Here is a 17,520-nt window from a genome sequence, read left to right as displayed (position 1 = left end):
TTTATCAAAAAGAAAAAGGAAAGGACCCAAATAAATAAAAGCAAGAGTGAAAGAGGAGAGATCACAACCAACACAGCAGAAATACAAACAGTAAGAGAATATTACAAGCAATTATACACCAATTAAATGGGCAATCTGGAAGAAATGGACAAATCCCTAGAAATATATAAACTACCAAAACTGAAACAGTCAGAAATAGAAAATTTAAACAGACCCATAACCAGTAAAGAAATAGAATTAGTAATAAAAAATCCCCCAAAAAACAAGAGTCCAGGGCCAGATGGCTTTCCAGAGGAATTCTACCAAACATTTTTTTTTTTTTAATGTTTATTTATTTCTGAGACAGAGAGAGACAGAGCATGAGTGGGGAAGGGGCAGAGAGAGAGAGGAGACACAGAATCAGAAGCAGGCTCTGAGCTGTTAGCACAGAGCCCGATGCGGGGCTCGAACTCACAAACTGTGAGATCATGACCTGAGCCACAGTTGGTTGCTCAACCAACTGAGCCACCCAGGCACCCCTCTACCAAACATTTAAAGAAGAGTTAACACCTATTCTCTTGAAGCTGTTCCAAAAAATAGAAATGGAAAGAAAACTTCCAAACTCTATGAAGCCAGCATTACTTTGATTCCAAAACCAAAGACCCCACTAAAAAGGAGAGCTACAGACCAATTTCCCTAATGAACATGGATGCAAAAATCCTCCACAAGATACTAGCGAACTGGATCCAATAATACATGAAAAGAATTATTCACCACGACCCCAAGTGGAATTTACACCTGGGCATCAGGGCTGGTTCAATATCTGCAAAACAATCAATGTGATACATCACATCAATAAAAGAAATGAGAAGCATATGATCCTCTCAATAGATAGAGAAAGCATTTGACAGAATACAGCATCCTTTCTTGATAAAAACCCTCAAGAAAGTAGGGATAGAAGGATCATAACTCAAGATCATAAAAGCCATATTGAACAACCCAACACTAATATCATCCTCAACGGGGGGAAAAACTCAGAGCTTTCCCAAGGTCAGGAACATAACAGGGATGTCCATTCTCGCCACTGTTATTCAACACAATATTGGAAGTCTTAGCCTCAGCAATCAGACAACACAAAGAAATAAAAGGCATCCAAATTGGTCAGGAGGAGGTTAAACTTTCACTCTTCGCAGATGACATGATATTCTTGTGGAAAACCCAAAGAGATTCCACCAAAAAACTGCTAGAACTGACCCATGAATTGAGCAAAGTCGCAGGATATAAAATCAATGCAGAGAAATTGGTTGCATTCCTATACACCAATAATGAAACAACAGAAAGAGAAATCAAGGAATCGATCCCATTTACAAATGCACCAAAAACCATAAAATACCTCAGGATAAATTTCACCAAAGAGGTGAAAAATCTATACACTGAAAACTATAGAAGGCTTGTGAAAGAAATTGAAGACACACACAAAAAAGGAAAAATATTCCATGCTCCCAGATAGGAAGAATATTGTTAAAATGTCAACACTACCCAAAGTAATCTACAATGCAATTCAATGCAATCCCTATCAAAATAACACCAGCATTCTTCAGAGCCACAACAAAGAATCCTAAAATCTGTACAGAACCAGAAAAGATCCTGAATAGCCAAAGCAATCTTGAAAAAGAAAACCGAAGCTCAGGGCGCCTGGGTGGCTCAGTCAGTTGAGCGTCCGACTACAGCTCAGGTCATGATCTCGCAGCTTGTGAGTTCGAGCCCCGCGTCGGGCTCTGTGCTGGCAGCTCAGAGCCTGGAGCCTGTTTCAGATTCTGTATCTCCCTCTCTCTCTGCCCCTCCCCTGCTCATGCTCTGTCTCTCTCTGTCTCAAAAAAAAAAAAATGTTAAAATAAAAACAAAAAACAAAACAAAACAAAACAAAACCCGAAGCTGGAGGCATCACAATCCCAGACATCAAGCTGTATTACAAAGCTGTAATCATCAAGACAGTACACTACTGGCACAATAAGAGACACTCAGATCAACGGAACAGGACAACCCAGAAATGGACCCACAAGTGTATGGCCAACTCATCTTTGACAAAGCAAGAAAGAATATCCAATGGAATAAAGACAGTCTCTTCAGCAAATGGTGCTGGGAAAACTGGACAGTGACATGCAGAAAAATGAACCTGGACCACTTTCTTTCTTTTTTTTTTTTTTTTAATTTTTTTTTTTCAACGTTTATTTATTTTTGGGACAGAGAGAGACAGAGCATGAACGGGGGAGGGGCAGAGAGAGAGGGAGACACAGAATCGGAAACAGGCTCCAGGCTCCGAGCCATCCGCCCAGAGCCTGACGCGGGGCTCGAACTCACGGACCGCGAGATCGTGACCTGGCTGAAGTCGGACGCTTAACCGACTGCGCCACCCAGGCGCCCCTGGACCACTTTCTTACACCAGACACAAAAATAAACTCAAAATGGATGAAAGACCTAAACGTAAGATAGGAAGCCATCAAAATCCTAGAGGAGAAAGCAGGCAAAAACCTCTCTGACCTCAGCCACAGCACCTTCCTACTCAACACCTCCCAGAGGCTAGGGAATCAAAAGCAAAAATGAACTATTGGGACCTCATCAAAATAAAAAACTTCTGCACAGCGAAGGAAACAATCAGCAAAACTAAAAGGCAACCGACAGAATGGGAGAAGATATTTGCAAACAATGTATCAGATAAAGGGTTAGTATCCAAAATCTACGAAGAACTTATCAAACTCAACACCTAAAAAAACAAATAATCCGGTGAAGAAATGGGCAGAAGACATGAATAGACACTTCTCCAAAGAAGATATCCAGATGGCCAACTGACACATGAAAAAAGGCTCAACATCACTCATCATTAGGGAAATACAAATCCAAACCACAGTGAGATACCACCTCACACCTGTCAGAATGGCTAACATTAACAACCCAGGCAATGACAGATGTTGGCAAGAATGTGGAGAAAGAGGATCTCTTTTGCACTGCTGGTGGGAATGCAAACTGGTGCAGCCACTCTGGAAAACAGTATGGAGGTTCCTTAAAAAATTAAAAATAGAACTACTCTACGACCCAGCAACTGCACTACTAGGTATTTATCCAAAGGATACAGGTGTGCTGTTTCGAAGGGGCACATGTACCCCAATGTTTACAGCAGCAATATCAACAATAGCCAAAGTATGGAAAAAGCCCAAATGTCCATTGAGGAATGGATAAAGAAGATGCGGTATATATATATATATAGGATGGAATATTACTCAGCAATCAAAAAGAATGAAATCTTGCCACTTGCAACAAAGTGGTTGGAACTAGAGAGTATTATGCTAAGTGAAATTAGTCAGAGAAAGACAAATATATGACTTCACTCATGAGGAATTTAAGATACAAAACAGATGAATGTAAGGGAAGGGAAGCACAAATAACATAAAAACAGGGAGAGGGACAAAACATAAGAGACTCTTTTTTTTTTCTTTTAAATTTTTTTTTTCACGTTTATTCATTTTTGGGATAGAGAGAGACAGAGCATGAACAGGGGAGGGGCAGAGAGAGAGGGAGACACAGAATTGGAAACAGGCTCCAGGCTCTGAGCCATCAGCCCAGAGCCTGACGCGGGGCTCGAACTCACGGACCGCGAGATCGTGACCTGGCTGAAGTCGGACGCTTAACCGACTGCGCCACCCAGGCGCCCCAAGAGACTCTTAAATATAGAGAACAAACAGAGGGTTGCTGGAGGGGTTGTGGAAAGGGGATGGGCTAAATGGGTAAGGGGCATTAAGGAAGCTACTCCTGAAATCATTGTTGCCCTATATACTAACTAATGTGGATATAAATTTAAAAATAACTATAAAAAATTATCTTCTAGAAAGTTAATACTTATCAAATATTAGCTTCTTTCATATGAGTAACAGTATATGAGAAGCAAAATGTCAAGAAACAAATGGGGCAAGAACCATACAATGGAGGCAGAAATGCCCCCCCCCCCCCCGCCTTTCTTTAAAATAAAGAGGCTAATTGAGAGAAAAAAAAAAAAAAAAAAATGGGCCAGACTCCATGAACCCCTAGGGCTCCCAACAGGAGGAAATATGAATCCTTTCTAGAGAGAGGCTTTCATATCCTAAAGCAGTAAAAAAAAAAAAAAAAACAACAATCATAACAACAAAATATTAAAAACACAATACCATTATCATCCGCCACCCCCCCCCCCCCCCCGCAAATGAACCTTTGGTATAAGTCTAATAAAGTATGTCAAGATCTGTATCAGGAAAACTACAAAACTGATCAACAGAATCAAAGTGTAACTAGATAAACAGAGACATTCCACAATCATGGATATGAAGACTAAACAGTTTCAAAATGTGTCTTCTTCCCAACTCAATCTATAGATACAATTAAATCCAATCAAAACCTCAGCAACTTATTCCATGGATACTGACACATTCTACAGTTTATATGGAGAGGCAGAAGACCCAGAATAGCGAACATAATAATGAAGAACAAAGCTGGAGGACTGACTCTGCCCAACTTACTACAAAGCTTTAGTTAACCAAGACAGCAGGTCCTGATGAAAACAGAGATCAAAAGAACGAAGTCCATTAATATAGTCAAGGGCAATACAGATGGTCCCTGACTTACAATGGTTCAACTTACAACATTTTTTTTTACTTTACAAAGGTGTGAAAACAATACGCATTCAGTAAAAACCAGACTCCAAATTTTGAATTTTAATCTTTTCCTGGGCTGGCAATATGCAGAACAATCTCTTGTGATACCGGGCAGCAGCAACGAGCCACAGCTCCCAGTCAGGCACTCGACTGCAAAGGTAAATAATCAATACACAGAACCAATCTGTTTTTCACTTTTACTACAGATTTCAACAAGTTACATTAAGATTTTCAACACTTTTATTATAGACTTTGTGTTAGATGATTTTGATGAACTGTAGGCTAATCTAGGTTTTCTGAACACATTTAAGGCAGGCTAGGCTAAGCTATGACATTCGGTAGGTGTATTAGATGCATTTTCAATTTACTATGGGTTTATCAGAATATAATCCTATTATAAGTCAAAGTAAGATCTGTACAACAAAACAAAGATAATCTTTTCAACAAATGATGCTGGAACAGCTAAACACCCACATGCAAAAATATGAATACATACAATGAATAAATATAGGCTGTATACTTTTCAGAAAAATTAGCTCAAAATGGATCACATACCTAAGTGTAAACCACAAAAGCACAAAACTCCTCAGAGAGAACACGGGAGAAAATCAAGATATCTTGGGTCTCGCAATGATTTTCTAGATACGACCCTAAAGGCACAATCCATGAAAAAAGATCAATAAACTGATCTTTTATTGAAAGATACAAATTTCTGCTCTACAAACGTCAGCATCAGAAGAATGAGCCACAGACTGGTAGGAAGTATTTGCAAAAGATAGATCTGATAAAGGACTGTTATCCAAAATATATAAAAAACTCATATAACTCCATTTAAAAATAGGTCAAGGAACTTTTATAGACACCTCCCCAAACAAGATTTATAGAGAGCAAATAAGTACATGAAAAGATGTTCCACATCATATCAACGTCTTCATGGAAATGCAACTTAAAGCAGTTAGGTATTACTACCTATGTATTAGAACAGCTAAAATCTATAACACTGACAACACTAAAGGCTGGTCAGGATGAAGAGCAACAGGAACTCTCGTTTATCGCTGGTGAGAATGCAAAATGGTGCAGCCACTTTGGAAGACAGTTTGGCAATTTCTCGCAAAGCTAAACATACTCTTACCATATAATTCTTCAATTGCACTCCTTGATATTCACCCAAAAACTAATGTCCACACAAAAACCTACACGCGATTTTTATACCAACCAAGAAGTCGTTAGGCAGGTGAAAGGATAAATAAACTGTTTACATCCAGACAATGACATACTATTCAGCATTAATAAGAAATGAACTATCACACAATGAAAAAATATGGAAGCAACGTGAATATATATTAGTAAGTAAAAGAAGCCACCCTGAAAGTCTACATACTGTATGATTCCAATTATATGACACTCTAGAAAAGGCAAAGCTATGGGAACTATAAAAAAGATGAGTAGTTTTCAGGGATTAGTGGACAGAGAGGGATGAATTAGCATAACACGGAGGATTTTTAGGATGGTGAAAATACTCTGTATGATACTGTCAATGGTGAATACACGTCATTACACATTTGTTCAAATCTGTAGAATGTACACCAAGAGTGCATCCTAATGCAAAACACAGACTCGGGGCACCTGGGTGGCTCAGTCGGTTAAATGTCTGACTTTAGCTCAGGTCATGATCTCACAGTCCGTAGGTTCGAGTCCAGAATCAGGCTCTGTGCTGACAGCTCAGAGCCTGGAGCCTGCTTCAGATTCTGTGTCTCCTTCTCTCCCTGCCCCTCTTTCGCTCGCTCGTTCACTCACTCACTCTCTCCCTGTCTCTCACAAAAATAAACATTAAAAAAAAACCACACAGACTCAGAATGATTACGATGTGTCAGTGTAGCTTCATCAATTGTAACAAATGAACATTCTGGTGGAGGGTGCTTATAACAGGGAAGGCTGTGCATATGCTGGCTCAGGGGCAGGGGGATGTAATACGGGAAATCTCTACATCTGTTGCTCAATTTTGCTCTGAACCAAAAACTGCTCTAAAAAAGTTTATTTTTAAAAAATTCACACAACAGTCTCATCCATGATAGACTGCTCATCATCACCATCTTGTGGGCAAAGAAGAAACAAAATAAAAGTCAAGACATCTTCATAAATAATGAAAGAAATAACTACCACATTCCATCAAACCTAAGATTCCTCAATTAAAAGACACATTCTTATTTCAGGTACAACTAAGAAAGAGAAAAATACTGCCAATTAAACTATGACACAACCATAAAAAGCATTCATTTTAATTTCATAGATAATAAAATGTCTTAAAATCAATGAAATGTGGTATTAAAAAAAAAAAATCAATGAAATGTGGTATATTTCCCTCGTAAGTTTTCACCAGTGTGAGAGACAAAACAAGAATAAAGCATCTTCAACTACAGCACAAGAATTTCGGGAAATAAGAGTAACACTAGGACAATACTAAAAGAAATAAGAAAATATTGTTCTGTACTTTTGAGACATTAAATTTGGGTAATTTAAGAACAGAAATATATAATGTTGGATTTAAATAACTTCTAGGATTTCACCTAGCTTTAAAATTCCTTTTTCAGATTTTAATAGCTCTACATGTAATTACAATTTGTCCTCAAAGGAAATGAAAATTTTATTAACATGGTAAGTGTTAACACTTTCTGAACACTCTTGAGAAACACTTTCAAACATTATCTCATACAATCCTCATAAAAACTAGTAAAGGTGGGCTTGCAAACCAGAAATGGTTGACCCCAGGGTCTATGCTTTCCTTGGCAGGGCACCAGGCTGCCTCCTGAATACCACCAGAGCAAATATGGGTGACCTTGATATACAGATTCAGGCAAGTTCACTCTAAATCCTACTTACCTGGCTGAAGCCTTAAAACGCTCTAAGAATTGAAGTCTCAAGCTCTCATGGCCAGGGAGATCAATCAAGGTCAGGCTAGCACCCTAAGGATGACAGCAATAACATTAAATGAATATTGTGGTCCTGATTCACATTCATAACATAAACTTTTCATATCAGATTTCAAGTACCAGAACAGTGTCCAATTCATTAATGAACAAAAAAAGGTTCACCATAATTAATGAATCAAACAAAAGTTCACAAAGCATCTTCTGTTTATAAATCATTAGTAGAGGCTCCAGGGATTTAACAGGGAGCAAAAACAGACATGATCCCTGTTCCAACAGGGTTTATAATATAATATATAATAAAAGATCAACACGGGGTGCCTGGGTGGATCAGTCTGTTAAGGGTCTGACTCTTAATTTCAGCTGAGGTCATGATCTCTTGGTTTGGGAGACTGAGCCCCACGATGGGCTCTGTGCTAACAGCTTGGAGCCTGCTTGAGATTCTCTCTCTCCCTGCCCCTCCCCCACTCAAGTGCTCAGGCACTCTCGTGCGCATGCGCTCTCAAAATAAATAAGCTCAAAAAAAAAGAAAGATCAACACAATGCAAAATTATATATAAATGTAAAATTACAACTTTGATAAATGCTCCAAGGGTACCTAAGAAACCTGACCCTGTGAGGGAGTCATGGAAGTGTGGTCCATCTGAGGCTGGAGAAATATACCAGTATGAATAAAAACAAAAACATGTGAAAAGAGTAGTAAATTCTAACAAAGTAAATAAAGTAATAGGAGACCTACACTTTACCACAGCATGTTACCATTACAGGGATCCCCAATCTTCGTAACAACAAAACATTCCTTTACATTCCCACTATAATTTAATTTTTAAATATTTGTTGACAAGACACACCATTTATTTGTTCCAAATGTCAATATTTTGTGTCAATCACGGAAACGGGGGGGGGGGGGGGTTGTGTCCCTCCTGAGTCGACTCATTAAGCACCCACTTAAGGGCTATTCATTCCAGGTCTTCATTCTTGAGCTCAGGTTCAATATGGATGTGGCCTTGCTCATAGACTCTCTGGTATAATCCTGATACACTTATCAGGCCCATGGAACCTTTCACCGATGTTCTACCTTATCCACAGCCAGCCTTAACCACTGTTCAGCAGGAGGGAGTCAGTATCATGCACAGATCTGACATGATTACAGCTGGATTATGACCTGTCACTTTGTGTAGTCTTTTATGGGTAAAAATATGTGTGCTAGCTTAAAAAAAAAAAAAAATTCTGTTAAGAGTCTAGGGACCTCAGGTTGGGACCCACTACCACATTTCATAATCAGCACTACACCACTATAAGCAATTCAGAAAGAATATTAATGATACACTGAGAGACGGACTAGATCTAAAACATACTGGGGTGGGAGGGGGGGGATGTGGAGAGAAGGATTGAAAAAGAAGGCAGGAATGTTCTACATTTTCAATGTAGAAATATGCAATAAAATATGCAATAAAAATATGCAGGCCTCATATGTAATGTTAAGTTTTCCAAAAGCTATATTAAAAAAGTAAAAAAAAAGATATAGTAAATTTAATTTAATAAATATTTTAACCCAATATATCTAAAATATCTTTTTAACAAGTAAAAAACTCAAGAAATTGTTGCCATTTTACTTTTTTTTTTCTCATGCCAAGTTCAAGATCTGGTGTATACTTTACACTTACAACAGCCCTCAATTTGGACTAGTCACATTTGAGGTGCTCAATAGTCACACATGGCCAATGGCTATTCTATTGGAAAAGCACAGGTTTAAAGTATACCCTGGGATATCCCACTTAAAAAATCTGGCCCAAGTGCCCCAAGAATTAAAGATCTCCCAAACCTAAACTTTCAAAACCTAAAATCTTGGGAGTTTAAAAATGACTGGGCTAGAAAGAGTGCTGTTATTGAAAAATGCAAAAAATATCTGTAAGACATTTAAAAGAATGTTTCTTTATCTTTGTTTACAATGTTTAATTCTGGAGGCACCAAAAAAGCAGAAAAGGTCTCTAAGATAACCACTTTAATTCATCGATCTATACATCTACCCCTCCAACCAGCCACCTAGCCTTTCCTCCACTCACCAAATACCTATGCATTACAATCGACTTGGCAGTCACTTTCCACATTCTGGGGCTACACAGATACACAAAAAGTCCTTCTCATGATTCCTTACTGGTATTTTTGAAATATACTCATATATACTAAGGTAGCCATTGCAATATTGTAAAATAAAGATTATAACAAACTGTTCATTAATAGAGCTCTTACTAAATTAGAACTTAATTGAATGGTACAGCCAAATACTCACAAATCAACCAGGCAGACTATGTGTACAAATGAGGGAGAAAAACAAAACAACCCAACCACATCATATTGTTTAAAAAAAAAAACAAAAACAAACAAAACAAAACAAAAAACAGTGGGCAGAACAGACTATTAAAAAGAAAAAAAGGGGCACCAGGTGGCTCAGTCAGTTAAGCATCCGACTTTGGCTCAGGTCATCATCTCATAGTTTGTGAGTTTGAGCCCTGCATCAGTCTCTCTGCTGTCAGCACAGAGCCTGCTTCAGATCCTCTGTCTCTCTCCCTGTACCCTTCCCTCGCTCTCACACACACACACACACACTCTCTCTCTCTCTCTCTCTCTCTCTCTCTCAAAAATAATAAATAGTTAGAAAAAAAAGAAAAAAAAATTGAGGTGCCTGGCTGGCTCAGTTGATGGAGCGTGTAACTCTTGATCATGGCACTGAGTTCGAGTCCCAGGTTGGATACAAAGATTGCTTAAAGGGGCACCTGAGTCTCTGAGTCGGTCAAGAGCCCGCCTTCAGCTTAGGTCATGATCTCATGGTTTGCGGGTTCGAGCCCTGCATCAGGCTGTGTGCTGACACCTAAGAGCCTGGAGCCTGCTTTGGAGTCTGTGTCACCCTCTCTCTCTGCCCCTCTCCTGCTCGCACTCTGTTTCTCTCTCTTTCAAAAATAAATAAATGGAAAAAAAAAAAAGGCTGCTTAGAAATAAAATCTTTAAGAGAAAATTAAAGGGTACACAGATATATCTGCATATACATAGACCATCTGAAGGGTACACAGAAAAATGGTTAAGTTATTACCTCTAAAGAGAAGACCTAGTAGGGATGGGAAAGGCAAAATTACTTTTCATCTAATATTCTTTTTTTTGTTTATTTGAGAGAGAGAGAGAGAAAGAGACAGAAAGAAGGAGAGCAAGAGAACATGTGGGGGAGGGGCAGAGAGAGAGGGAGACAGAAGACCCAAAGTGGGCTCCATGCTGACAGCAGAGAGATTAATGCAGGGCTTGAACTCAGGAACTGCGAGACTATGACCTGAGCTGACGCCAGACGCTCAACCGAATGGGCCACCCAGGTGTCCCAAACCGAATATTCTTTTTAACCTTTTGAAATTTGGTCCCATTACATATATTACCTATTCAAAATATAAATGAAAAGGCTTAATGCTCACCCTTAAGAACTCATGGTAAAGTTGGAAAGACAAGAAACAAAAACTAGTAAAATGTGATGTAACATCAGTGTGCATGAGGTACAAAGCAGGGGATGGTATGATTAAATCTGCTGCTTGGATGACAGAGAGCAGAATGTGTTACATGGACTCTACTTATCTATAAAAATAAGATATGAATGGTACCTACACCCTCAGACTAATTCATCCTACAAATGTCCTTTCCTGACAGACCAAAGTAAAGTAAAATTGTCAGACTTCCAACATTCTAGGAAACCCTTACCCTGGTATTGTTGACTCTGTACAGAGCAGAGCTGTCAGTGATCGATGTCTGAGTGTCTCTATAAAGGCCAGTTAACAACTGTTAAAAAACCAAACAACAATATGAGGGAGATCAGAGTAAGTATATAAATAGCAAATATAAAGAAAATAATTTTGTTCTAACTCTCTAATGGGTCAGGTCAAATAAATGAGTATGGCTTGCAACAACTGAAAAGGACTATATTGTTTTTTCCTTATAGAAAAATCTAATTAATTACATCTTTATTCCCCTCTCCACAATGAAAGGATGGGGGGGAGGGGGGAAACTAGTTTCAAATGGTTAGTGGCCAAATTTACCAACATTCCATAAATATTTTTAATCATCACAAATGACTGCAAATTGTATTTCTGTAGTAGAAAGGAAATAATTTATCCTCTCAAAAGGAAGAATAAGAAGAAAACCTCTGCTATGCTCTGTAACAAAAAATGGTTTAAAATACTAAAAAGATTAAATATTCGTGAAAAGATGGCTAAGTAGTCCAATATGTCAAAGAATCAATCTTTTAAAAACCTTCCTTGACAAGTTCTCAGAAAAGTTTGTTACACAACAAATTATACACCCTACAGACATCACTGTCTTTAATCTTTCCACCTTTTCTGGCATCCTTGGCCACAAGAGAAGGGTTACATAAAACCCTTAAATGGGATAAGGACTAAACGTCAGTATCTGGCAAGTGCAAGAAACCAGAAATGGTGAAAAAAAATTCAGTTTATGAGTTTTTCAAGAGTCCTAGCAAGTTTTTCAAGTCTTTTCAAGTGAGTCAAGAATTAACTCCCCAGTTATCAGCATCAGCCTCCTTTCCTTTCACAAGAATATTAGGATGGCCTAAAATTTTCTATCAAGTTTAGGAGAGAGGTAAATCAAAGCATTTACTCTGACAAAGAGCAATGTTTTCCCAGAGTCACACAGGCCAACAAGAAGAACAGCTCTTTGACTGCTCCTTCTGCTGCGGATGAACTTCCAGAACACTGTGGAACAGAGAAAAACAACCAAAGTTATGCCTTGTAGTATCACTAGTACGCCTGTACGGTTGGGGTAGGGAAGTTAACAGAAGTCTACCACAGAACACCTCATTCAGCTGGATCTCAGTTTTTATTGTATTTTTACTACCACTACAATCGTTTTTGTTGTTGTTAACAGTGGGAAGGCCCGAGTTGTGTAAATAGACTTCTCGGTTCTTGGATTCCCATAAAAGTGGGATGTTGTGCCCCCAGGCTTCTAACGTGTAACCTATTTAACACCGTCCAGGGACTCCACCGAGTGCCAGCCACTATCAACTGCCAACCTTCCTGTGTCTACACCCCCATCCCGACTGTGGACTCCTCAAGTGCAATCTTGTCTTACCATATATTCTCAGTTCCCAGGACACAAACTTGGAATAAAGAGCCCGAGAGTCTTGGTAATAAGAGCAAAAAAAGGAAGAGGGGGTGGGGGTAAGGATCACGCGCTCAGGCATAACAGGGGCCGATGAAGAAAGAGTAACCCGTGCACCCAAGGACCAAGACGTCCAAGGGTCGCGGGAGATCCTCTTTAACGCAGCACTACTCCCGCTGCTTCAGGTAACAGGGCAGGTTGGTGTAAGAAGTTAGTCCTCCTCTACAGATGCCCCTCAAACGCCTTCGCCTCCCGGCGTCGGCGATCTGCACAAGCCGAGTCCAAGCCGGGACCCCGCCCGCCGTGAACCCGCCAAAACCACCGGCCACCTCTTTACCCAGCGTCAGCAGCACTGCGAGAAGCGCCACCACGATTGACAGCAGCGTCGGGTCCCTCTGCTGTAGCTCCTGCCGCAAGGAGTCTAAGTACGGTTGGAAGGCGCCCCCGACACTGCCGCCATTCCCCATCCGCCGCGACTCCGCGGAAGCCATGGCTGAGATGCGTGTCTCCAGCGCCGCGAAAGCAACGTGGCCCTGGGCTCTGCGCAGGCGGCCGGAGCGGAGCATCACGGGAGTGGTAGTTCCTAAGTTGTATTTCCTCCTTTCGGGACCGGGATCGCGAAGGTCCTGATGGGAGTTGCAGTTCTCATGAACACTACATCGAGCCAGCGGTATTTCACGAGTGATACTTTTATCTTTTAAGATAGGAGTCAAATGTCGCCACCCTTTTCATAGTTGTTGACGGAATGATGGATGAATAAAATGAATAGCTTAAGAAATCTGCACTGAGGATTTCCAGTCACTCGCTTTGTGAGGTGAGTCTTGTGAGGAACTCAAGCATTACACAAACATTTCAACTGACTATAATATGGCATGGGATTTGACAGAGGATGTACGGTGCGACATGGAAATACAGAAAGGGACGCTTAGTCCACCTTAGGTTCAGAGAAAAGCTCCTGGAGCAACGTGACTGGAACTGAGCATGAGGGAGGAGTTAGCTTCCGCAGGTGTAAAAGGAGAAAGCTTTGTGTAGAAGAAAACGAGCAATTCAATGCACCTATACTGTAAATCTAGGGCTGTGACTGAGATTTCTACACGGAGAGAAGCAACTAGGACAATCAGAGCGTGGGGTGGAGCTGTTGAAAACTGCAGCTGCCATTCCTGTCCAGAGCGGGCAGCCACTACTTTGCCAGGCAGATACGTGGGACCAAAGTGGCCCATTCTTCCAGTTTTTCCAGAAAAGCCAGAAAGGGAAATGCTCCATTTTTCAAATTTCAGCAAGTCATGAAAAACATTAAAAACAAAACAAAACAAAACAAAACACTTGTCGCCTAAATAAAACACCTATGGGGCCAGAAGTGGTCAGCTTAGGGGCTGCCACTTTGCATTCTGTCATTAAGCTGGTATCATTTCTGCAGAAGTGGCAGGAGGTGAAGCGGGAAAGGTTGGCAGGAATGACCTGAAGGGATAATGTGTTATGCTGAGGAGCCTGGACTTTATCCAGAATGCAATGAGAAATGTCATTTGGGGGTAACATAGATGAATGGCAGATAAGTGGACAACTGTGATTTCAGAGAGGAGAGACTGAGGCAGGGAGACCAACTGGGAGCTGTTCAGTGTTTTGGCAAAAGATGCACAGGGTCTGAACCAGAACAGAGGTAGATGTGGGAAGGAAGCCACAGATTTGAAAGATGTGTAGAAGGAAAATATAGAATGTGGTGATTCATTGGATATGATGAGTCAAGAGGGAGAGTTATCAGGACTGCATCTGAAGCAGTTGGTGCGGGGTACTGGAAAGATCAGAGTGCATAAAGTGAATTAGAGAGGGGCTTCGGGACTGAGGGCATAACCAGAATGAAAATTGCCTCTGTTTTCTATATATTGAGTTTCGGATGCCTCTGAGCGTGGAGAAATAGGTTCTACTTACATAAATGGGTTAGAAAAAAGCTTAGGGCGGAAAACCCCCGCCACAAGGCAAAAGTGCCTGAAGTTAGGTAGCCAGATACTGTAATGGGATCATGAGCAATTTGTTATATCACCTGCAGGAAATTACTTTCCATCTGGAGCCAATGTATCTTCATCACAGACTCCACTTGCCCCCGCCCCCGGACCCTTTGCTTCTTACACAAACAAGTTAATGATTACTATCTGATCGTTTTCTTCACATTCACCACGTGTATAGGATCTTGTTTTTTTCACGTTCACCACATGTCTAAGATCTTGTTTTCTTCACGTTCACCACGTGTCTAAGATCTTGAGTGCTCAATAAATACGGAGATGAAACCCCTATTAAGGCCTCTTGTCTCCTCTCAGACATTAGTCTCTCTCATATTCAATTCTGCATTTACTCTCTTGCTGGACAAGACAGAAGTCCAGACTCATAGTCTGTGACATCTGAGAATTCTAAAATCTTATGTTAAGCTGGTGATCCAGTAAACAAATGTACATTTTCAGCAATAGGTGCTATATTGTCATCTTAGTGTCAAACATAAACAAGTGGTCATTAAAATCATGGAGAGAATGGAAAGTGAGGAGAAAGGAACTTGCAGAGAAGCCTAATAAGGAAGAGTCAGTGACAAAGGAGTAAAACATATCCTGGAAGTGGTCAGCAGCATGTCTTGTAACAGAGGGGCTCCTGTGATGAGGGCTTGAATGAAAAGTGAGCTCAGAGGAAACAGTGGGGTAAGTCAGGGGGTAGGGTCATGGTATGGAAGCAAGACTGTGGTAGATGGAGAAAAGGGTGGTTAATGAAGACAATTGTCAACATTAATGAGTGCTTGCTAGTACCAGGCATTGTTTGAAATAATTTTAATGTATTAATTTGTTTAATCCTCACAGTGATCCATTATTCCAATTTTACAGAGGCAAACTGAGGCAGGGGTTAAGTAACTTATCTATTAAGCCCAGGCAGTTGGGCTCCTTTATGCTTAACTATATGCTCTAACATAGTACAATTCATTTTCCAGGCATTCCGTTGATAAATGTAGGCAATAGTCACTCCAGATTACGAAAGGATGTTTAGGATGTGAGGCTAAAGAAAGTAAACCAACCACTTTATTTTAAATTAGAACTATCAATTAAAACTATCAGAACTGGCAGTAATTTTACCACATTCTCTTTTTTCTTTCTTTCTTATGGTTCTGGTCCCTGCTCTGTATCCACTACCCAGTGCGTGCCCACATGCACACGCACGCACACGCACACATCCTTTATAATAACCATTGATTCCTCTGTTAGGAGCTAAAAATGCAGGGAAGGGGGAAGGGCCGAACAGGAGAACACTCACCATAACTGTCCTAACTGTATAAGAATTTTTGGCCAGAGCTATGTGAATGAAAAAGTGCTTGGTGGTAAAATTTGGGAATGATGAAAGAATGGTTTAACAAGACACAGACTTTTTTTCCAGTATGTTTCCTGGTTAAAGGCAGAAGAAATGCCATTCTCATGAATGAGAGCAGGAGGTAATCTGCTGTTTCCTGTCCTCTCACATCTCTGTCAACACATGCTTCCAGGAGGTGTGTGGAGATGAACCCAGAGGAAGGACAGGCAGATACTGACTGCTGCTTGCTGACCGTGTTTTGCTCCTTTACTCAAATAGCAAATGAAGAGAGTTCTAGTGAAACAACATAGACAATTTTTCCCTCTCTCCCATTAATTAAAATGTCCCATTCTCCAGACACATTTCCCCCTGTTCTTCTATTCCCAATAGCTCCAAAGCACACTGGAAATGATCTCAGACTCAGGGACATCAATCGTATGATTCCCGTATTCTGGCTTATCTCTTTAACTTTGTTTCTTTGGGGGGGGAAAAACACTTAGATGATTTTTCTAAAAGAATTAAAATAGGACATGTTTGTCATATTAAAAACTCAAGCAATAGTGAAAGATCAAAGAAGAAAGCCACAGATCACTTCAGATTTATACCTGTAGTATCTGGTGAACATTACTTCATTTTTTTGTACATCTATACTGATAAGGCAGTCTAGAGAGAGGAATAAATCAAAATAAGCAGAAATCATTTTAAGAGACTACAATATGCATAGCTGCATTTACAGTCACTAGAACAGTGTCAGGCTTGTGGTAGACAGTACATTGTTGATAAAATTAGCTTTGTTGCCTCATTGCAATAAGACCCCAGAGGAACTGTTTCACCAAACAAATGTAAAGAGTTATTATAGGATTTAGGGTAAGGGTGGAGTTTAGGTGAATATCAAATAAGGCAGAGTGCTGATAGGCTCAAAGCTGTGTGTAAAAAGGTCAACATCAGGTCCTAACTGCAAAGTGGACCCAGCGTCCTGTTAGAGATATGAACTATTGTGTCCAGAAATCCCCCATCTGCGGCTCTACCCCTGAGTGTAAATTGAGGCTGTAGTAGGAGTGAAGTAATAAAGAGGCAAACTGGAAAGTCACTTAGAAGGCAAAATCAACAGAACCTGCTGGCATTGGCTATGGAGTGAGAGAAAACAGTGAATTGAAATTTGACTCCTTGGTTTATGACTCCTGTACGTGGATAGAAGACCATGTCTTCAGCTGTTGTCAAATATATGGAAATGACAGTTGGACAGTTAGGGAAGCAGAAGAGGGAAGGGGCAAGATGATCTCCTCTGTTTTCTATTTGTTGGGCTTCTGATTGCTGTGAGAACTGTGTAGTATAGATCCATAGGCAGGAGGAAGTATGAGTATGGGGATGCAGGAGGCAGGGGCCAGGAATATAGTTAGAGATGTAGGTGCCCCAGAGTCATTCACATTGCATAGGGAGGGCCTAAAAAGTAAGAGCATTGG

At 40.3% G+C, this 17,520-nt stretch overlaps 1 protein-coding gene across 2 annotated transcripts in view; it reads right to left on the bottom strand.

Moving 5' to 3' along the window:
• SRPRB (SRP receptor subunit beta) overlaps window positions 1-13,290 on the bottom strand; it is a 29,352-nt gene extending 16,062 nt beyond the window's left edge. Inside the window, exons 1-4 of one of the 2 annotated variants that reach the window (XM_086674322.1) lie at window positions 13,077-13,290; window positions 12,239-12,333; window positions 11,327-11,404; window positions 7,542-7,624 (exon numbers count right to left, since the gene is read on the bottom strand). In XM_086674322.1, coding sequence (XP_086530448.1) covers window positions 7,542-7,624; window positions 11,327-11,404; window positions 12,239-12,333; window positions 13,077-13,230 — 410 coding nt within the window. In that variant the 5' untranslated portion in view covers window positions 13,231-13,290. The remainder of the gene's footprint in view (window positions 1-7,541; window positions 7,625-11,326; window positions 11,405-12,238; window positions 12,334-13,076) is intronic. The other variant, XM_025913383.2, reaches the window with a different exon arrangement.
• Between the last annotated feature and the right edge of the window lie 4,230 nt (window positions 13,291-17,520).

Source organism: Puma concolor, chromosome C2, assembly GCF_028749965.1.
Source record: "Puma concolor isolate L17-30 chromosome C2, mPumCon1.1.hap2, whole genome shotgun sequence".
Classification (NCBI taxonomy): domain Eukaryota; kingdom Metazoa; phylum Chordata; class Mammalia; order Carnivora; family Felidae; genus Puma; species Puma concolor.
This window is presented reverse-complemented; position numbering and strand designations above follow the sequence as displayed.